The sequence below is a fragment of the Hemicordylus capensis genome, chromosome 4 (genome assembly GCF_027244095.1).
Source record: "Hemicordylus capensis ecotype Gifberg chromosome 4, rHemCap1.1.pri, whole genome shotgun sequence".
NCBI lineage: Eukaryota > Metazoa > Chordata > Lepidosauria > Squamata > Cordylidae > Hemicordylus > Hemicordylus capensis.
Genome location: NC_069660.1, coordinates 64329283 through 64351696, shown reverse-complemented (window position 1 = coordinate 64351696; position 22414 = coordinate 64329283). Strand labels below are relative to the sequence as shown.

The 22414-nt window shown below is 44.7% G+C and overlaps 1 protein-coding gene across 1 annotated transcript in view; it reads left to right on the top strand.

Moving 5' to 3' along the window:
* LOC128323131 (C4b-binding protein alpha chain-like) overlaps nt 1–22414 on the top strand; it is a 54735-nt gene that overhangs the window by 29105 nt on the left and 3216 nt on the right. The window contains exons 8-10 of the mRNA XM_053245856.1: nt 14435–14461; nt 16096–16163; nt 19123–19241. Coding sequence (XP_053101831.1) covers nt 14435–14461; nt 16096–16160 — 92 coding nt within the window. The 3' untranslated portion in view covers nt 16161–16163; nt 19123–19241. The remainder of the gene's footprint in view (nt 1–14434; nt 14462–16095; nt 16164–19122; nt 19242–22414) is intronic.

Below are 22414 nucleotides of genomic sequence, written 5' to 3'. Positions count from 1 at the left end.
ATCTTGGTCTCTCCGCCTAACAACTTATTTTTTTACTGGCTATATATTTTGGAGCTGCTGCCTTTTCTAGTTGGTCCAATGAGGCATTGAATCTTATTCAGTATTTTGCTCACATTATTCTATCTCTGTGCAATCACTTAAGTTTTTGCTATGTGCCTGTGGTATTTTCTTTTTTCATGTTAGTATTTCTTGTTTTGGGAGCACAGATTTCAGGTTGTTATGTCTGACTGAAGGAAGCCTCTTGTGGAAAATGCTGGATCACCCTTTGGCTTTACTTTTTAGAGTTTCTACCCTCCAAAGTTACTGCCAAACTCCTTTTGGGTAACTGCTGCTACCCATACCCTTAAATTACTCCGGAGAATGTATTCCTCTCTGGATTTTTGTTTGGGGTTACCAGCCATGCTAGCCACCTTTGTCTCTACAGAGTGAGTGAGACCTTGCCAGATTTCCACCCTTCCTTTCTTTGGTCAAGTAGGATGACTAGTTGGATGACCGCTCTGGGCTCGTTGGAGGAAGAGCGGGATATAAATGTAACAAATAATAAACAAAACAGGTGGGAGAACGAACCTTACTCTCAGAGCACCCAAAACATACACACCCAGTCCAGTAAACCCATGAAATGGGTTTACTATACTATAACCCTTTACAAAGCAAATTTTATAATACATAATTCAAAACAAACAAAAAGCTAAAAGGTTTAAAAAAATATCCTTTACAATTTACAGCAATGTTTTCCAAAAATGCAATACAAATAGACTTAGCCGCTTTTGCAAACAACACAGTTTGATATGTAATATGTGGATCAACATCAACCAACAACCAACAGATTTTCTCCTTAGCACTTTTATCATAAATTGAATAGAAGAATGTCCTAAAAATCTCTCTCTGTGGTCCTGATAAAGAGAGCAATATAATACATAATGTTCTATATATTCAACTTGATAAGCACCACAAAGACAGAATTGTAATTTTTTAGGAATTTGTCTCAATCTTCCATCTAAAAAGACAGAGGGCATGATTTGAAATTGAAGTTCTGTAAATGCAGTTCTTAATGGAGCAAGGGAAAGACCCTGTAAATAATGAGCAGATCATCGTGATTAATTTAAATTAAAACATACCAATAATTTTGAAGTCTTGTTTAATTCCATATTATGTTGGGTATCCAGCTCATAAAGCCATTCTCTCAACTTGTTTCTATTTCTAGCATTATTAAAACACTCGTGTCACAGACCTTTGGAATGCAACAAATCCAAACCAAATTTTGCCCGAGCAGCTTTCTTCCCTTGCTCACTAAAACAGAGCTTGGGAAGATGACATTCAGGCATTCCAAGAGTCTCTTATAGTACATTAAAAGCAACTTTATGGATCAAGCGTCTACTGGAGGAAGCCCAGAGGTGTACTTACCCCTCCCGCTGCTTTTCCCCTGCCGGTGCGCACAACATGCGCAGGCGCAAAAGGCTTTCTGAAGCCTTTTGCAGCTGAGAAGGGGAAGGGGCAGCAGGGAGGTATCCTGCCGCCCCAAATGCTTCCTAAAAAGCGCATGCCAGCAGGGAAAAAGCATCGGGTGGGGTAAGTGCACCCTCCCCCTGCCCTTAAAGGAACCCCCACCCCAGTGCCGGACCGCAGCTCTGTGGATCCGTGCACATCCATAATCTCAGGTGGATATTTTACGTTTCTTAACAGCAAGTCGTGTTAACAGTGTTATAGACTATACCCCCCCCCCGGAATTTATTATCTCAAATAGTATGCTATAATACCCCTGCTAACTTGGAAAAGAGGCACCTTTTAATGTGGTGATTCTCTTTATTTAGCAGGGGGAGAGTAACTGGCCCTATCCACCCCCAGCATAGTACCTCCAGGGACTGTTGCTGGTGTCTATCTTATGATTCTTTTTAGACTGTGAGCCCTTTGGGGACAGGGATCCATCTTATTTCTTTGTTATTTCTCTGTGTAAACCACCCTGAGTCATTTTTGGAAGGGTGGTAAAGAAATCGAATAAATAAATAATATCCTAGATAGGCCAAATAGTGACCATCTACCTGCAACTCTATCTTTCTCCCTATCATGCTGTTTGCGGACTTCTCCAGTAGATATCTGAGAGGGTACCATTACTAGTGGTCAGGGACTAAAGTGGTCTACAACTGTGTCTCAGTCCAGCAAAGAGCAGTTATATAGCCTTCATTGGATGGATCTGCATTCACAAGCAATTGAAGGACATGCTAATTCTAGGGATATATTTTTATCAGTTGTGGATACTCTTAGAGCTTTCTTTTAGGGAAACTTGCTTTAAGATCACATTTGGTCCCTGGGGAAATTGAGAATCTGGAGGTGTGAGGGCTAAAAGCTGTGCCAGAATATTGTAAATCCAATCAATCTGCTCATATCCCTGTGTGAGATATTTTAAATGAGTAGGACAGTATTAGGTCCTGATCAGACTGGGACATGGTGGATGTCTTCTTGGATGTACTTGGTAGTGGTCCTATAGTCCTCCATGCTGTGGATGTCTGCACCTGTGCAGACAAGACCCCGGGGAATCTTCTAGAGCTGATTTAGCTTTTGGCAGTAGCCCCACCCCCTTGTGACATATTTCTCACCTCAGACATACTTCCCTCAGTCTTTTTACAACCGCTCCAACAGTGACATCAGAGGACCTTCTGTCTTGGTTTTTTCTGAGGCAAGGGCACCAGATGCGGAGGTGTTCCCAAACCCAAGGACATCAACCTTGGGTTCGAAGGCTCTGAAGCGGCTGGGCCCAGCAGAGGAGATGGGTGAGAAGAAGTGCTGTAAAAAAGGCATGCAGAGCCTTGGAAACCGGCTACCATCTTTGTGGCTACTTACCCTATCCCAGAGGAGGAGGAGGAGGAGGAGTCAGAGGGGGAATGTTTCGATCCCGAAGAACCACACAGAGTTAACCCCGACTGGGATTGCATCTCTGAGTTCCAGTACCGACTCCAGCTATACAGGTCAGTACCACGAGTGGGGGAGACGAGCCGGGATGGAGCGCTTTTTCCCTTGCAGTTGCAGAGATCACCTTTACTACTCTCCAGAGTGGCGCTACAGTCACTCCCCCAAGCTACCTTGATTTTGATTATGAGAGGCCAAATATGGACTATTTTTTGATGGAGCCCAGAGTGCCCACCACAGGAAGTGCTACCGGAACCCTGGGGACAGTGAATGGAGGCATGATCGGGAAAGGTATGAGCCCCGATCCCAATCCAGGTTCCCTAAGGGACCGCCTTCAGATTCCACTGCCAGGAAAAGCAAGAAGGCTGATAAAGGAAAATCTGCCTCTGATAGCCAGCTGCCACTGCAGACCTGGCTGGCCCTGATTCTGATGAAGATGCTGCCCCATCCACTAACAAAGATCCAGGGGCAGCACCAGTTTATCCTGATTCCGATAGTTGCTTGGGTGCGGATAAAGAGCAATCTGCTGCAGATGAGTTTAGACCCTATTCAGAGCAGATCCAGCACATTGCATCTGCACTGGGTTTGGAGACTCAGCAATTGAAACATGAGTCAGCTGGTCCTGTTTTTGGCCTCATTAAGTCCTCCGCCTTGGCCCCTATCTCCTTGCCACTTCTTCCTACTGTCACCGATGTGGTTAAGGCAACTTGGGCCAAACCGGCATCTATTCAACCTACGTCTAAGAACTTAGAGAACCTATATATAGTCCATCAGACTGATGTACTTTACCTATTTTTGCACCCTAAACCTCATTCCATTGTGGTAGAGTCATCTCAGCATGGCTCTAAACCAGGCCTGCTCAACTTAGGCCACCCAGCTGTTTTTGAACTACAACTCCCATAATTCCCAGCCACAGTGGCCAATAGCCAGGGATTATGGGAATTGTAGGCCAGCATCTGCAGGAGGGCCAAATTTGAGCAGCCCTGCAGTCTAAACAGAAATTGTCTGCTCCTTCTGTCGCGGGGGGTGGGGCGGGGGGATGGACTCTTTAAGGAAGTGCATTTATGCCACAGCAAGTCTACAACTCCACATAGCGAGCTTTCAAGGGTGCATGGCTCGTTACACACATTTTATTCTGGAGAAGCTAGAAACCTTTCTCCAACAGCTCCCATCTGACCGTAAATGACGTTCCTCTCTGAGAGTTTGCAGGTTTCCAAACAACAACTTCAGCAAGACATGAAGCGGATTGTGGTTTTCATGCCATGGCCGCTGCCATAGCTCTGCGTTGACATGCGTGGCTCAAATCCACTTCCCTTGGTCCTGAGGCCAAGCTCCAGATTGAAGGCCTTCCCTTTGACGGAGATAATCTGTTTGGGAAGGAAATGGATGATACACTGGAAAGGATCCACAAACTCAAAACAACTGTGGAGTCAATGGGAATTCAACCTTACCAACAGAAGCCCCCAAAACAATGCTTGTGGGGTCAGCAAATAAGCCAGAGACCAGGTTTTCAACCCTTCCGACACCAAGATCTTCAGCGGAACAAGCACCAGTTTTATGGTTCCTTTTGTAAATCGTCCACTCGCTCCATGGAATTCACTCCCAAGGACCAAACCATCCTATAACAAGCGAGCCTGACACATTGTCAGCCTCCAAACTGCTCCCTTTTGCAAATGCATGGCAAGATATCACCATGGACCAATGGGTACTACCCAGTGTTCCATCTAACCGGGATTCCCAGATGTTGTAGACTACAACTCCCAGAATCCCCAGCTGCCATGGCTCTTGCTTGGGGATTATGGAAGTTGTAGTCCACAACATCTGGGACTCCCTGTTAGAGAGAACACTGGCACTAACCATCATAGGGAATGGGCTATGCGATCAAGTTTAATACCCTCCTACCCTCTTCAGGAATGTTCTGCACACAACCCAACCAGACCCTACTTCAAGAGGTCAGGTCCCTACTCAGAAAAGGCACAGTCCAATGGGTGCGCACAAATATTGTGTCAGGTTTCTATTCCCGGTACTTTATAGTTCTGAAGAGAGATGGGGACTTGAGGCCCATTATGGACCTTCATGGCCTCAAACATTTTATCCAGTCCAAACATTTCTGTATGAAAATGTTTGGACTGGGTGGGGGCCTCCTTGTAGTGGGCAATTCAGTCATTAGAGGTATAGAGATAGGGGTTTGTGACCTGCGTGTTGACCACACGGTGACTTGCCTGCCTAGTGCAAAGGTTGCGGACATCATGCAGCATCTATATAGACTGTTAGGCAGTGCTGGGGAGGAGACAGCTGTTGTGATGCACATTGGCACCAACGATGTGGGGGAAATGTAGTCGGGAGGTCCTGGAAGCCAAATTTAGGCTGATAGGTAGCATATTGAAGTCCAGGACTCCCAAGGTAACATTCTAAGAAATGCTACAAGTTCCACATGCAGGAACTGTGAGACAGACGGAGCTGAGGAGTTTCAATGTGTGGATGAGACGTTGGTGCCGGGAGGAGGGGTTTAGATTTGTTAGACACTGGGATACATTTTGGGGCAAGCAAAACCTGTACAAAAGGGATGGGCTGCACTTGAACCAAGATGGAACCAGAATGCTGGCGCTTAAAATAAAAAAGGTTGCAGAGCAGCTTTTAAAATGATGCCTGGGAAATAGCCTACAGGAGCTGGACAGTATCTGGTTTGGCAAATGTCATCCTTTAAAGTGCAAGGGTACAAAGGATTCAGATAAAACAGAAGGGGACAAAACAGAACCACATAAAGAGCAGACAGAAGGCTGTGCCAGCTGGTCAAAGAGTCAAAAGAAAGATATCAGACAGCAGGGAAGAGATTCAGCATATAGGTGCTTAGTGAGCTGGAGTGCTTGGTTGCTAACACAGAAATACAGTGGGCATAACAGAAACATGGTGGAACAATGAGAACCAGTGGGATACTGTTATCCCTGGATATAAACTCTATAGAAAGGATAGGGAGGGCGCCTTGGAGGTGGAGTAGCACTATATGTTAAAGAAGGGATAGAATCTAACAAGCTATAAAACCTAGGTGGACCAGAGTCCTCCACAGAAACCCTGTGGGTGACTATACAAAGCCTGAAAGGAAATGTGCTACTGGGGATGTGCAATCACCCTCAGGATCAAAATGCTGACAGTGACTGGTTGTTGCAGGAAGAAATCAGGGAGGCGTCAAGGAGAGGCAGGGCAGTAATAATGGGTGACTTCAATTGCCCACACATAGACTGGGTAAATTCAGTCAACTAATGACAAAGAGGTCAAATTTCTAGATACACTGAATGACTGTGCCCTAGAACAGTTGGTTTGGGAACCAACCAGAGAGAAGGCAACCTTGGACTTAATCCTGAGTGGCACTCAGATCCTGGTGCATGATATCAGTGTCATCAACCCTTTAGGGAACAGTGACCATAGTGCGATCAAATCCAGCATACATGCAGGGAGAGAATCACCAAGGAAGTCTAACACAGAAACTTTGAATTTTAGAAGAGGAAATTTCTCCAAAATGAGTATGGTGAAAAGAAAACTCAAAGGGAAAATCAGAAGAGTCACATCGCTCCAGAATGCATGGAGTTTGCTCAAAACCACAATACTAGAAGCCTAGTTAGATTGTATACCCAAAATGAGGAAAGGTACCACTACGTCCAGGAGGATGTCAGCATGGATAACAGGTAACGTCAAGGAAGCCATAAAAGAGAAGAAGACTTCCTTCTGAAATTGGAAGGCTTGTCCAAATGAAGAGAACAGAAAGGAACACAAACTCTGGCAAAAGAAATGCAAGGTGGCAATAAGGGTGACAAAAAGAGAGTTTGAGGAACATTTAGCCAAAAGCATCAAGGGAAATAAAAACTTCTTTAAATACATCAGAAGCAGGAAACCTGCCAGGGAGGCTGTTGGAACATTAGTCAATGAGGGAATGAAAGGGATTATTAAAGAAGAGATGGAGGTTGCAGAGAAGCTAAATGAGTTCTCTGCTTCCGTTTTCATGGCAGAGGAGACTTGAGCATGTACCTGTTCCTGAACCAGGCTTTTTGGGGATGGAGGCTAAAGAACTGAGCCAGAAGTGACAAGAGATGATGTTCTAAACTGTCTGGAAAAACTAAAACCTACCAAATTACCATGGCCAGACAGCATCCATCCAAGAGTCCTCAAGGAACTCAAATGTGAAATTCCCCACCTCCTTGCTAAAATATACAACGTATCCTTGCAATCAGGTTCTGTACCGGAGGACTGGAAACTAGCAAATGTAACACTGGTTTTCAAAAAGGGATTCAGGGGCGATCCTAGAAATTCAGGGGCGATCCTAGAAATTCAGGGGCGATCCTAGGCTCCTTAGCTTAACATCTGTTCCAGGCAATTTGATGGAAAGCATCCTCAAAAATAAAATTGTAATGCACATAGAACAGGCCCTATTGGAGTTCTTTGAGAGTGTCAACAAGTGTGTGGATCAAGGTGATCCAGTTGACACAGTATACCTGGACTTCCAAAAAGCTTTTGACAAAGTTCCTCATCAAAGACTCCTGAGAAAAATTAGCAGTCATAGGATAAGGGGACAAGTACATGTGTGGATTGCTCACTGGTTGAAGGACAGGAAACAGAGGGTAGGTATAAATGGAGAGTTTTCACAATGGGGGAAAGTAAGAAGTGAGGTCCCCCAGGGATCTGTACTGGGACCGGTGCTTTTTAATTTATTCATAAATGATCTAGAAGTTGGGGTAAGCAGCGAGGTGGCCAAATTTACAGATAATACCAAACTTTTTTGGCTAGAGAAATCCGAAACGGATTGTGAGGAGCTCCCAAAGGATCTCTCCAAACTGGGGGAGTGGACGACCAAGTGGCAAATGCGGTTCAGTGTTGCCAAGTGTAAAATGATGCACATTGGGATGAAAAATCCCAACTTCAAGTATACACTGATGAGATCTGAGCTGTCGGTGACTGACCAGGAGAGAGATCTTGGGGTTGTGGTGGACAGCTTGTTGAAAGTGTCGACTCAATGTGCGGTAGCTGTGAAAAAGGCCAATTCCATGCTAGAGATCATTAGGAAGAGGATTGAAAATAAAACGGCTAATATAATGTCCTTATACAAAACTATGGTGCAGCCACACCTGGAGCACTGTGTACAATTCTGGCCACCACATCTAAAAAGGGAAATTGAAGAACTGGAAAAGGTGCAGAAGAGGGCAACCAAGATAATCAGTGCCCTAGAGCACCTTTCTTATGAGGCAAAGCTACAACACATGGGGCTATTTAGTTTAGAAAAAAGACGACTGTGGGGAGACATGATAGAGGTCTATAAAATCATGCATGGTGTGGATAAAGTGGAGAGAGAGATTCTTCTCCTTCTCACATAACACTAGAACCAGGGGTCATCCCATGAAATGGAGTGCCAGGAAATTTAGGATCAGCAAACGGAATTACTTTTTCACACAACGCATAATCAACTTGTGGAATACTCTGCCACAAGATGTGTTGACAGCCAACAACCTGAATGGCTTTAAGATGGGCTTGGATAATTTCATGGAGTAGAGGTCTATCAACAGCTACTAGTCGGACGGCTATAGGCCACCTCCAGCCTCAAAGGCAGGATTCCGCAGAGTGCACTGTACTCCACAGCATCGCTGGCCTCTGGAACAAGTGGGAAGCCCACCTGCATATCAATTGGTTGGAACTCCTAGCCATTTGGAAGGCTATGAAGGCGTTCCTTCCATTGCTAGATGGCTGCGATGTCCTACCTAAACTGGCAGAGCGGGACACGTGCGCCCTCAGTATGCCATCTGGCTATGGACATCTGGGCTGGGTGCCTAGACCATTGCATCCTACCATCAGCCATGCGTATAGCAGGAAAAGAAAACATCTGGGCAGGCTCTTTCAGTCGTACCCGGTATGTACACTTGCATGAGTGGTCTCTGGATGAGACAGTGACTGAATCCCTGTTCAACTGATGGGGTTTTCCAGAGATAGAGTTATTTGCGTCAGTGGAAAATACAAAATGTGAAAGGTTTTGCAGCAAAGCACACCATGCCCCCAGATCTCTAGGGGTCTTTCTTCTGGATGTTCGGAGCCTCCACCTCACAGCATGGAGAATAGTCCACCAGTGATACGGGACCAGGCAATACCCAATGCCATCTCAGCTGCCAGGAAGCCCTCAACGCAATGTTCTTATTCTGCAAAATGGAAACGTTTTACAATATTTGCAACCACTAAGCTTTCTGACCCCAAGGAAGCTTCCTTGGAGTTTATTCTTTCCTACTTGAAGAATTCAGATCTTTCTGTTCAGTCGTTGAAAGTTCACCTGGCTGCCATTGTAGCACATACTTCATTTGTCCACATTGTTTCCTTTGGACCTTATTAAAAAGTTCTTTAAAGGTTTGCTTCACTCATATCCTCCAGCACCACGACTGGCGCCCCCTTGGGATCTTAAGCTGGTCTTATCTGCCCTCATGTGTAAGCCTTTTGAAGCCATGGCCACTTGTTCCTTGAAACTCTTGACTATGAAAACAGCTTGACGCAAATTACCTACCTAAGGTCATATCCCAGTACCATGTCTCTCAGGATATTTCTCTTCCAACATTTTTCTCTTCACCTACATCATCTGCAGCTCGTCTGGTGGCTATTCAGACTGGGCATTCTCCATTGCTGCCCCGAGGCTTTGGAACACACTTCCTGCTAAAATAAGAGCCTCCCTATCTCTTACAACTTTTAAAAAGGCAGTCAAGACATATTTGTTCACCCAGGCTTTTAATTAGATAATGTTTTAATTGTGTTTTTTATAGTTTTAAAGTTTTAAATTTTAAATTGTTGTAATGTTTTAACTTTTTTATTTGTTGTTTTTTGTAAACTGCCTAGAGACTTGCGTTTTGGGTGGTATACAAATGTGTTAAATCAATCAATCAGATGAAGAGATCTCCTGGCACACTCTGGACATGAAATGTGCTCTCTCCTTATACCTCCATTGCACACACCCATTCTGCCAGTAAAACTCCTTGTTGATCTGCTATGTCTCATAAGGGGCATAGTTTCCCCATAAGGGGAAACAGTTCTTCTCACAGAGACTATTCGCCTGAGATCAAGTCTGCAATTAAAAAGGCTTACTTTTTAGCAAAACAAGGGCCACTGCCTTGTATTAAAGCACACTCAGCGAGGGCTATAGCCACCTCCACGGCCTGTCTTGCATGGAGTTCCCTTGGATGCCATCTGTAGAGCAGCCACTTGGAAGGGATCGTTGTCCTTTGTGCACCACTACGCCTTGGATACCAGGTCACGAGCACACTCGCAGTTTGGGACAGTGGTCTTGGAATCTATCCTGTTGTAGATGCCCGCTTCTCCCATCATCCTGGTAAGTAGCTTGCTAGTCTCCACAGTGTGGAGGACAATAGGACCACTACCAAGAAACTCAGGTTGCTTACCTTTAATGGTAGTTCTTGTAGTGGTCCATTGTCCTTCACACGACCCTCCCTCCTCCCCACTGTAGCTGTCACCTACCTATTCTGCTGATTGCAGCGGTCAGGGACTGAGGGAGGTATGCCTGAGGTGAGAGATATGTCACTAGGGGGTGGGGCTACCGCCAAAAGCTAAATCAGCTCCAGAAGGTTCGCTGGGGTCTTGTCTACACAGATGCAGATATTCACAGCGTGAAGGACAATGGTGGACCACTACAAGAATTACCATTACAGGTAAGCAACCTGACTTTCCAGCCTAGAGATGCGTAAGGGTTAAGTGGTTTTCTAGGTAAGCCCTTCTGCATGCTTCATTTTCTCAAAATTAAGTCTGCTTTACCGGTCCTGGAGAAAGGGGCTCTTGCAAATCTAACTCTTGTCCTTCTCAGGAAGAACAGAAATTAGGAACAGAATTCTCTCCTTATACCTCCATTGCACACACCCGTTCTGCCAGTAAAACTCCTTGTTGATCTGCTATGCCTCATAAGGGGCATAGTTTCCCCATAAGTTGCTACTCCCAACACAACAAAAACAAGTAAGGTTTGGAAATAATGATTCAAGTAAATTCCAGATTGGTGGTTCTTAAATTGTATTTCTTTAAAAAAAAGGTTTTATTTTAATCTTACTAGAATTGAGATGTCACCATCATGTTAGCCTGCTTTCTATCCATTTATATGTTAAAAATGAATTTGTGGCTAATCTTAAAATATGAATGCTTGTATCTTTTACAGAGTAGAGACTGTTTATCCACTCAAGTGAAATTTGTTTTGAATGTTGATTCCAATCTGCATTAGTGACGGTAATGTCAAAACTAGAATGGTAGGAGTTTGTTTTTTTTAATTACTAATTGAGCCAAGCCTAGTATGCTTGCATAGCCTAGTATCTACATCTTGCACTGACCCTTCTTTGCTTCTGTAGCTGACTTTCCAGGTCCAGGATAGGCTGAGGTATCCAAGAAAACTCAAATGTTTGGTGCTCAAAAATTTGTTATTTAAAAAAAATAAATGCAGGATTAGACTGTAGACAGGAGATACAGTAGATTTGCTGTTGCTTTTTTATTGCATGATGGCGTGACCAGATGGAAAGGAAGACAGAACTCTAATAAGCGAATACGGTGCAGAAGAGGGAAATGCTACAAGTGCAACTCTACTCATGCCTGTAGATGAGAACATTCCCTTGTGCATGACAGCTGTGTTCTCCTTTTGATCTGGTGACCCTGTGAATTACATCAGTCCCTCAGCACTGCAGGTTGTTCCTAGTAGGAAGCTGAGAAGGAACTTGTATTCAGGGGCGTAGCCAACATTGTGCGGAATGCGTCCAAAGAACCCGGGCTGCCAATGGTAGGGGCCACTGAAGCCCCCCAACGAACCCCCCACACCCATGTCCAGGCTACTGGGAGCCCCGAGTGAGCACTTGCCGATTCTTTTCAGGTAGTGTTTGCTGCCTGAAAGCGTCTATTCCCCTTTTTCTTCCTCCAGAGAGGGAGAGAAAGGGAGAATAGATGCTTTCAGGCAGCAAGCACTGCCTGAAATGACGTGAAGCGCTCACTTGGGCTCTTCGGAGCTCGAGGCCACGCCCCCTTTGTGTGTGATGTCTGCGCAAAAGGGGCATGGCCTCGAGCTCCGAAGAGCCTGAGCGAGCGCTTCTGCATCATTTCAGGCAGTGCTTGCTGCCTGAAAATGTCTGTTCTCCCTTTCTCTCCCTCTCTGGAGGGAGAGAAAGGGGAAGGAGATTCTTTCAGGCAGCAAATGCTGCCTGAAAAGCATCAGCAAGCAAGCTCTTGCTCGGGGCTCCAAGTAGCCTGGGTGTGGGTTGGGGGGGTTGTCGTTCAGGGCACGCCCCATGCACGGGACGTCACGCGCACAGGACATCATTGGGGCGGGGGCGCCAGGTGGGGCTGGACCCAGGCTGCCACTCGGCTGGCTTCGCACCTGTATTGCAGCAGAAATTAAACCTAAGGGTCTCTGTATAGGCAAGAGATTTGTTGTAGCAGATGCTGCTCTGACTTACAGGAAAACCACAACAAATCTATGAGGAATTGTAGGGAGGAAAGAGGGACAAAGGGTTTTCTTCACTGCCTTACACTCTCTCCTCCAGGGGCTCATATATCACCCAAACCTAATCACTGATATAGTAGTGGCAGTAGAGGCAGCCCAAGGTATTGCAGCACATGAGGCAAGGCACAAAATGCTGCCTTGCCCCATTCCTCTGGTGGGGGCCAGTCCCTCCCTTTCAAAACTGACCTTTGAAAGTGGTGCAGGGAAGAGGGAAAGTTGCCAACAGCAGCCTCTTCTCTCCTTGTAAATTTTGCAAGGAGAGCAAAGAGAGGTGCTCCTTGCAAAGGTCAGATTGGTTCTGAAAAGCTGCTCCAGCAGGGGCCTCTTGTGACTTTACTGGTGCCCCAGTAATCCACTGTCTGTGTTGGCAGCCTTACCTTGCTTCCTCTGAGAGCCACCCCTGAGCAGAGTGTCTTGTAGGCTCCTCCAACACTGACTTTCTTAGGAAGGCTCAGTTGGTTCTGCTTCCTTTTGATCCTTCTGAGCAGTTGCAGGGGAGCAACAGCAGGAGAGAGGGCATGCCTTCACCTCTTGCTTGTGGGCCATTGTGTGAAACAGGATGCTGGACTAGATTGGCCTTGGGCCTGATGTGAAAACAATTTGGGGCACAGGGACTGTGCTGAAGGTATATTTTCTTGGCGTCTAATCCCCACCCACCCAATAACAGCTTGGTAGAAAAGGGAGACTGAGTTTATTCTAATTCACAAGCAATTGATTAATTAATTCCCAAGCAATTGAGCAATTAGGGGTCTTATTGACATTAGAGAAAGCATGCTGCAGGGCGCCTTATTAGACTGTAATGTCCAGCAAAACAAGAGTTGCTATCTGCATGCTACCAGGGCTGTTCCTCTGCTAGCATGTGAAGGAAGCATGCATGTGCAACTTTCACTCATGGCTATTGTATGTGTAGGGGGAAACAGCAGGCTACATATTGACCCATTACTTTCTGCAAGGGTTTGTGCCTGCACATAGATACTAACAGTTATAAACTGATATAATTCTCTCAGCTTCCAGCCTGGAAACTACTCGGTGGTATGATCTGAGAGTGGCCACCTGCCTTCATGCCATCTCCCTCACCTCAGCAACATGGCCTTAGAGTGCTGGCTGCCTACCTGTTCATGGGGAGATGCTATCTTGTCCTTTGCCTCAGGCAGCAAAATGTCTTGGGTCACCTCTGACTACAGTATTGCTTGTATTTTAATAAAATATAAATGATTAAAATTATACAAATTAAAATTGTTTGCCTTTACTTGATTCATTATTCTCAAACCTTGATTGTATATATTACTTCAGTTGTTTCTAGAAGTACACCAAATTTACCTTTCTTACAGGTTTCTCAAATCTTCTGCAGAATTTTAGATTTGTCCTGCCTTATTGTAGTCTGGATGTCCAAGGCCTTGGGAAATGTGCATATCTTGACAGAATTTGCCTCATTTAGCAGGGGGAGAGCAACTGTCTTAGGAATATGGAGTGACTTGAGGAGCTGCTGCTGCAGAGACAAGTAGCGAGGCCCCTGTAGAGATTGGGCAGTAGCATTGTGAATGGGAAAAACTGCAGTAATGCTGGTAGCTCTACTGCCTTGCTGCTTGTGTCTCTGCAGCAGTTCCACAAATTGCTCAGTGCCCTAAGAACTATGCATCATGTCAGCCAAAGATTCAAAATCAATAAGTGGTGGAGTGGTAGATGTGATTGCTAAACTTCTGGAGCCAAGGTTCGTATTTGGAGATCCACAATGGAGAGTGACCGGTATGATTTTTCAATAAACTAAGTAAGAGGAATAGTCAGCTGGCTGACTAAAACTGAGAGTACATATTTCAGAATATGAATTCTGTAGCATAAGTGAAATATGTCCACCAGCTGTAGGATGGAATCAAAATGCAGCTACAGTATTTCAGCTAACAGTTTATTGCCAATGTGGCCACCAATCTGAATGAGTATCCTTTCCCCACTCTAATTAGTATAAAAACTAATAAGAAAAAATTGTGAGAAACTCACTCATCAGAATTCTTTTTCCTCCTCTTCTAGGTGTTCTCTTCATACTACTTATAACTGGTGTGTGATTTCTTTAAAATTAATGCGAGAAACATGAATTATTATTGCTAAATTTTCACATCCCGGACCAATAGAAAAATATATTGGGTTATAGAAAGTGGAGTACTCTCCAGTCAGAAGTTTAGCATTTTAAAGTCTAAATTTATTTCAATTGTAGAGATTTAAGTACATGCTTATACTGGTTCCAGTGGGAGAGGTGTCTTTAAAAGTGCTTAAAACTGGCTGAACAATGACTATGGGATTTTTCATTCTTGTTCTATGCCAGAGAGAAAGAATTCACTGGTAGGCAATAGTTATCAGAGCTTCTGGCTGGGGTTTTCTTTGATTACAGACACTAGGAATAACAGAAAACGCCACTGTTTCCCCTGGATTTTTCTGTTGCTTTTAATATTATGGTTAGAGTATTGGACCAGGACTGGGGAGACCTGAATTCAAATCCCTGTTCAGCTATGAAACTCACTGGGTGACTTTGAGCCACTTACAGGATTGTTGTGATAAACAACCATGTGCACCACTCTGGGCTCCTTGGAGGAAGAATGAGATAGAAATTTAAGAATAAACGAATTCTTCTGGATCAATTACATGGGTTAGGAGCTGGAGGCACTGTTTGCTATGGCTCTGCTTCTGCCTCTGGAAAATTTCATAAGGGAGAACTGAAAGACTGTGTTTTTTCACCATGAGAATTCTTGTGTAGTTCCACAGGGATATTGTTTGTCTTACATGATTCTTAACATGTATATGAAACTACAGTATTTGGAAAGGCTGGAGTTTTGGAATGGTTTGCCATCATCATGCTAGAAAACTGGCAATTCCTCTCTAGCTCAGTTTTTTAATTTGAGCAGGGGAAGGATTCATGGACTCACAGTCCTCATATCTTCTTTGAGGTGAATGTTAAGAGTCTCCAAACCTCATGTCTGGGCCCTAGCCAAACAAGTTTCATTGTCATCATATCTAGTAAGCACAGTGATGTTTTGTTTTCAAGATGGAATGTTTAAGTCACTTTAATGTTTAAGCAACATCCAGACTGAAACTCCCATTCATTTAAATGGTTTACATACAGCATAGCATTCCACCCTTGGAAGAGCAGGGCACCCACACTATGCGAGTCCAAACTGCATAGTCATTGCTAACACATGTGGAGAGCTGCATCAGAGATGTAGCGACCCTTCTTCCATTGTGAATGATGGGAGCAGGGTTGCTGTAGAAATGGCACAATCTTTGTGAGTCACAGAGGCTCTCTGTGTTCACTAGCAGCAATGTGATTTGGACTCACATGGAGCCAGTACAGGCATAATTTATTTCAATGGTGCGTAATCATGACTACCTAGTCTAGATATTGCTGATTGAACTCACTGGCACTTCATTCCAAGCAAAGATATTTAGGATGGTTTTTATAAGACATAGGTCTACAAGATGCAGGTAAGTGTTTTTGATTATATTTACCTTAAGGTTCTCAAGGTTAAAGTGATTCACAAAATAGTACTGTCTATGAAGTGGTAACAAATCCACTTTTTTGACATAATTCAAATGGCACACTATGCAAAAGAGAGGTAATGAAATAATTATGTGCAAATACTACCAGCTCAGAATTAAGATTGCTTCTTAGAGTGACTTGTGTCTTCCTTGTCTTTAAGCATGTGTGTTGATCCTGCTATTTCTGCCAGCCAAAAGGGTTTTCAAGAAATATTGTTCATCATAAAAGGTAAGAACTCTGATTACCAAATTCCTCATTTTCTAGTTTACATTTCTAAGGATTATTGCACATTATCTTCACAAGATATCTGTGAAAGAGTATAGTTTGTAACATGTGAAAGACAATGAGTGTGTTTTTGCTATGGATATGCTGAAAGGGCAACTGATATGAACTGTGTATGCTCAGTCGTTATTGCAAAAAGAGTATGGGCATGGCACTTCATTTCAAGCAGATTAGAGAGTGTGTGTATATATGAGGGCCAAGGGGTTGCCATTGGAAAGAAAGTAGCCAGCTTCATCTCCTCTGCATGTATGGGAATATCTTGTCAATGTGCAAGAACCTTTTTGGATCCAAGCCTAGAAAGGCTTGGAGCATCTATCACTTTTTAATCAGCAAATTAATCAACTAAAATATTAGTTGGTTAATTGGTGTGGGGTTGTGATTTAAGGGCACATTTGAATCTATGGCTGTAAATTACCTTACACTGTAATGCAAAATACTTACATGTTTTGATCTATCCATCTTCAAAATTCTTTTATAATGCTATCGTTCAGCAAATAAGCAAATGCAAATTGCAAATACGTATTCCAGTTCATACAATAAAATAGTGTCACTCCAGTCCACTTTGTCATTTATATAGTCAAGTAAGTGTCTAATATCAGCTTGAGTGGGGTGGCCCTAGAAACATAGAAAGCTGCCTTACACTGAGTCAGATCATTGGTCCATCTAGCTCAGTACTATGGACACTGACTGGCAGTGGCTCTCCAAAGTTTCAGGCAGGAGTCTTTCCTGGCCCTATCTGGAGATGTGAAGAATTGAACTGGGATATTCTGCATGCAAAGCAGATGCTCTACCACTGCACTATGGCTCATCCTATGGCCCTAAGCATTATATCATAACTTTTAAAAAGAAAAAAATAGCTTTAGAAGGGAAACCTAGAGCAAAGGAGGAGTGCTTAACTATTTCTCTGCCCCATGCTTCTCTGCCCCAAATCATCAAGTTGGGATTCTGTATGAGATAGTGAGAGGAATTTGGAGCAGAGAAGCAGCAGTTATGACATGAGTTAAGCACTTCTCCTCTGCTTCCCCCCACCAAGCTGCTTTTCTTTAAACAAAACAACACCACAATGGTGTCATTGTGTTGGGTTACCTGGATCTTCACGAAAGCCCAATTACTCTTTCCTTGTTAATTGGGTATAATAGCAAATGCTTATAGGTAACAAATGCAAGATTCTGCTAAACTTCCCTAATCTAAGAGGCAGACTACTTTGCTCATCCTCTGACTTGGAATTCTAGCTACAATATAACTTATGTTACAATTTCTACATAAGGAACTATTAACTCCATTGGCTGGCATGTTGTGCAGGCTAATGGAGCTGGAATGCTCCATGTTGGGGCTGCAGCAAAGTTGGAAGGCAGTCCTGATCTTTTAAAAACCAGTGGCTGAGCAAGCAGCATTATCACATTTATCCCCATTCGTGATAACTGAGGAAAGAGGCACCTTTTTAAAGTGGTGATTCTCTTTATTTAGCCAGGGGAGAGCAACTGGTCCTATCCATCCCCAGCACAGCATCCCTCCAGTGGCTGTGTTTGGTATCTCTCTCATATTTCTTTCTTAGATTGTGAGCCCTTGGGGGACAGGGAGCCATTTTATTTTATTTATTTATATCTATGTCAACCACTTTGGGAACTTGTGTTGAAAAGCAGTATATAAATATTCGTCATCCTCTCTAATAAAACGCTTGGTGTCCGTCCGTGGACGGACACCAAGCGTGTGTCCGTGCCTCCCTGCCCTGTTCTGCGCCTGCGCGAAGCGCAGGCCCAGAACAGGGCAAGGGAGACACGCTCGCCGGCACCCAGCAGCCATCTTGGGCGGCCAGAAGCGGCCGCCCCGAAGAAGCCGGAGAGGCGGCGGCGGGGGAAAGTGACCAAGGTGGCGGCAGAGCCGCCGCCTCGGCCAAAATAGATGGAGGCCGGGGGCGGAGCGGAGGCCATGTAACTTTAAAAAAAAAAATTGCTCCCGCGGCCGACGCCGCCGACCGCCCACCCTCCCTCCCAGCTGCCGAGTCCCCCTTACCCTGGCCGACTGCTGTCGGCCAAAGACAGCCCTTAATTTAAGAGGCAGAGAGGAGCTCGCAAGCAGAGCTCCTCTCTGTGCAAAGCCTCTTGCCGAACTGCCGCTTTGGGCGCTTGCATCCCTTGCGCCCAAAGCGGCAGTTCGGCAGGAGGCTTTGCACAGAGAGGAGCTCTGCTTGCGAGCTCCTCTCTGCCTCTTAAATTAAGGGCTGTCTTCGGCCGACAGCAGTCGGCCAGGGTAAGGGGGACTCGGCAGCTGGGAGGGAGGGTGGGCGGTCGGCGGCGTCGGCCGCGGGAGCAAATTTTTTAAAAAAGTTACATGGCCTCCGCTCCGCCCCCGGTCCCGGCCTCCGTCTCCCCAGCCTGGCGGGGGCAAGTGCCTGGGCCGATTTGGCCCTTAAAGGTAGGGGGGGCGTACGGCGGAGGGAGGCCAGGAGCGCCATTACTAGCGCCCGTTATTCAACGGGCCAAAATTCACTTGTATTCATATAATGCTGCTTGCACAGCCGACAGTTTTTAAAAGCATCAGGACTGCCTTCCAACTCTGCAGCAGCCCCAACATGAAGCATTCCAGCTCCATTAGCCTTCACATCATGTCAGCCACTATTCTTATGTGTTACTGTTATATTCTGCAATTCCTCCAAAGACCTCAGAGAAGTAGTTTAGCCTCACAACAACCCTATGACGAGTAGAGCAGAAGAGCTGAGAGTTAACAGGTTACTTACCTATACCTGATATTCTTTGATTAGTCATTTGTGCAGTCACACCTATGGGATCTGTACCTACACAGAATATCATTTGGAGCTTTCTAGAGCTCATTCTAAAGAATGTTGGCATTAGCCACACACCCATGGAATGAGAATGCATGTCTAATTAGGTGTTTCTTCCCTCAGTTCAGACAGATCACTGCAGCAGAATGCCAAGTAGGCAATAATAGAGACAGATCACTGCAACAAGAAGGATGAAGAGTTTTGTGACTGCCAAATTATCTCTTGAAAAACATAGGTTACAGGTAAGCAATCTGTTCTTCATCTTCATGGTCTCTGTGTATTCACACCTATATGGGAGATTAGTTAGCTATCTTACCTGGAAGGAGAATACAGAGTTGATCTGCTCTGTCAAAAGCATCAGTATGGGAATGTACATCTATGGTGTAAAGCCAGACAAAAGTTGATGATAAGGCTCATGTGGCAGCATTCAGGGATAGGAACACTTCTATCAAAGGCTTTTGTGACCACCATAGGTCCTGTAGAATGAGCCCGGATAGAATCTGGAATTGAACAATTAGTGTGAGCAGATACCCAAGTTTGATGATTGAGGAAATCCAATTGATTGGTTAAGAAAAAAGGTCACACCTACTTGAGCCTGAGGGGGATAACTCCACCCCAGTTCTTTTGGTCCGAGTTAGGTACTAAGCGATACTGATAAGACAATTGGAGCAGATAGGGAAAAAACACATGCAGAATAACTAGGAAGGGAATAAGGAGCTCCCCATACCCTTTGGGAAAAGGCAATCTAGTTTTCCAGTCAAGCTTCAGATTCTAATCTGTTGTGCCCAGTTTGCTAATCCTCTGTACCCAGCTTGCTGGGTGGCCTCCCAGGAACCGACAAGCGTGCCAGACTAGATGGGCTGAGATGTCCCTGGCTCCAGCAACCAGAAGAAGCCTTCATGGTAAGTGAACCAATGCTCCATTCTCAGTTGCTGGGGCCAGGGACATCTCCATGGGACATACCACAGCTTGAACCGACTAGGGTGGGAGCACGCTTGGCTACTCCCTGGGAAGCACCTGCTGTAACACCCTTCACCCAAACACAGCCGGAGTGGAGGCACGAGAGTCAATTTTATAATGCCCCATGAATGTAGGGGGACTAGCCCCAGCTGGATCTATTGTCAGGGGAGAACGCTCTGCAAGACCCTGTGCTTGAACACCGTCCTAGCGGCTGCGTGTTCGTCCAGCTTGTAATGGCTGGAGAAAGTGAAAGGGGAGCTCCAAGTGGCTGCCTTGCAGATCCCCTCCAAAGAGGCTGAGCGCTGCTGACGTGGCCACAGACCTTGTAGAATGAGCAGTGATCTGCCCTGGTACCGGAAGATGTTGGGACTCATATGCTAGAACGATGCAGGAGCGGCGCACCCAACAAGCGAGAATGGCCGCTGATACCTTCAGCCCCCTCTTGGAGGCACAAAAGTTATGTACCGGTGCAGATCACTAAGGGAGATAATCCATGGAGATGTCCCTGGCTCCAGCAACCAGAAGAAGCCTTCCCGGTAACTGAACCAATGCTCTGTTCTCAGATCCATTTGGTCAGCAAGGATCTGGTGGAGGAGCTGTACCAGTAGAGAGGGGGAAGGTAGAATAGATCTTGGTACCAACCTCAGAGGAAGGTATTGCTAAAGGAGAAAGTTTTGTAACCTTCCTGACTGCAAAAGAGTGGAATTGTGTATTAAATTGGGTCATGAATAGGTCAGGATTGGGAGTCTCCCAGGATTGGAAATAAGGTGGATAATCTTAAATGCAAGTGTCCATTTGTAAGTGAGAGTGAGGTGCCAGATGAGGGAATTCTCAAGGAATTATCATAACAGTGAATAAGAACATAAGAACAGCTCTGCAGGATCAGGCCAAAGGCCTATCTAGTCCAGCATCCTGTTTACCACAGTGGCTGACCAGGTGTCTCTGAGAAGCCCACAGGCAAAAGGTGAGGGCATTCCCTCTCTCCTGCTATTGCTCCCCTGCAGCTGGTATTTAGAGGCATCTTGCCTCTGAGGCTGGAGGTGGCCAATTTAAATCCATAAATCCATATATTTATGGATGTAAATTGCAGAATGAAAAATGTTGTGGCTCAGGCATAACTCCTAGAGGAGAAGAGTGAGAGAAGTAACCACAATTTCAAGCCACCTTGCTTGTGGCTTGCTTATGTAGCATTTGGTGCCTACACTGTCCATGATCTTAGGCTAGTTCACATGATTGTTAGTTGGGTATGAGAGCATGATTTAGCATCATCCACAAATTTAACAAGCGACGGGCTGGAGTCAAGATGTCTGAGAAGATTGATGGTGGTCCCAGGTGGGAGGCAAGTTCCAGCAGAAGTTTGGAGGATCAGGAACAGATTGAAAGAGTGTTTGTTCCATGACTAGATCTCATGTTCTGACAGACCATGGGTTCACAGCCTAGCTACCCTAATGGAAGATGGACATGATTAAAGACAGAGTCAATGTAATGGACTTCAGGAAGTGGTTCAGTAGGATTTGGAAATGTTGGTGAGAGAAGTTGTTAAAAGTTTTTATAGAATAGGTTGAGGAAAGGAGACTGATCTAATTGGAAGTATGCACACTGGGTTTTTTGCCATTTTAAAATTTTATTGATTTTTACAATATCTTAACAATCAAGTTACACTTAATTAAGTAAATGTTGACTTCCTGCTTACCAGTCTGCGCGAAGTATGCACACTGTTGGCATTTGGCTTCTAAATTCTTATTTCTATGTTGTGTTAGCATTTTTATTTCCTCTTTTTCCATGGTCCCAACATTTCCCTAGCTTCAGCTAGGACCACTAAACTTGTCCATAGCTATCAAGACTTCTTCTTCTTAATATTATTATTATTATTATTTTATTTACATTTTATATCCCACTCTTCCTCCAAGGAGCCCAGAGTGGTGTGCTACATTCTTAAGTTTCTTCTCACAACAACCCTGTGAAATAGATTAGACTGAAAGAGAAGTGACTGGCCCAGAGTCACCCAGCAAGTATCATGGCTGAATAGGGATTTGAACTCGGGTCTCCCTGGTCCTAGTCCAGCACTCTGACCACTACAAACTTTTCCTTCCACGAATTTGTCAAAACCCCTTTGAAAGCTGTCCAAGCTGGTAGACTTCTCTACATCCTGTGATGTAGAATTCCATAGATTCTGGGCTGTAAAATACTTCCTTTTGTGTGCCCTAAATTTTTGACCTATCAGTTTCAGGGGATGATCTCTAGTTCTAGTATTATGAGAGAGGGAGAAAAACATCTCTCTGTTTACTCTCTCCACAGCATGCATTGTTTTATAAACTTTTATCATGTCTGCTTTGTCATCTCTTTTTCAAAACTAAAAAGCCACAAATGTTGTAGCCTTACCTCATAAGACAGGTGCTTTAGCCCCCTGATAATTTTGGTTGTCTCCTTCTGCATTTTTTCCAGTTCTATAATA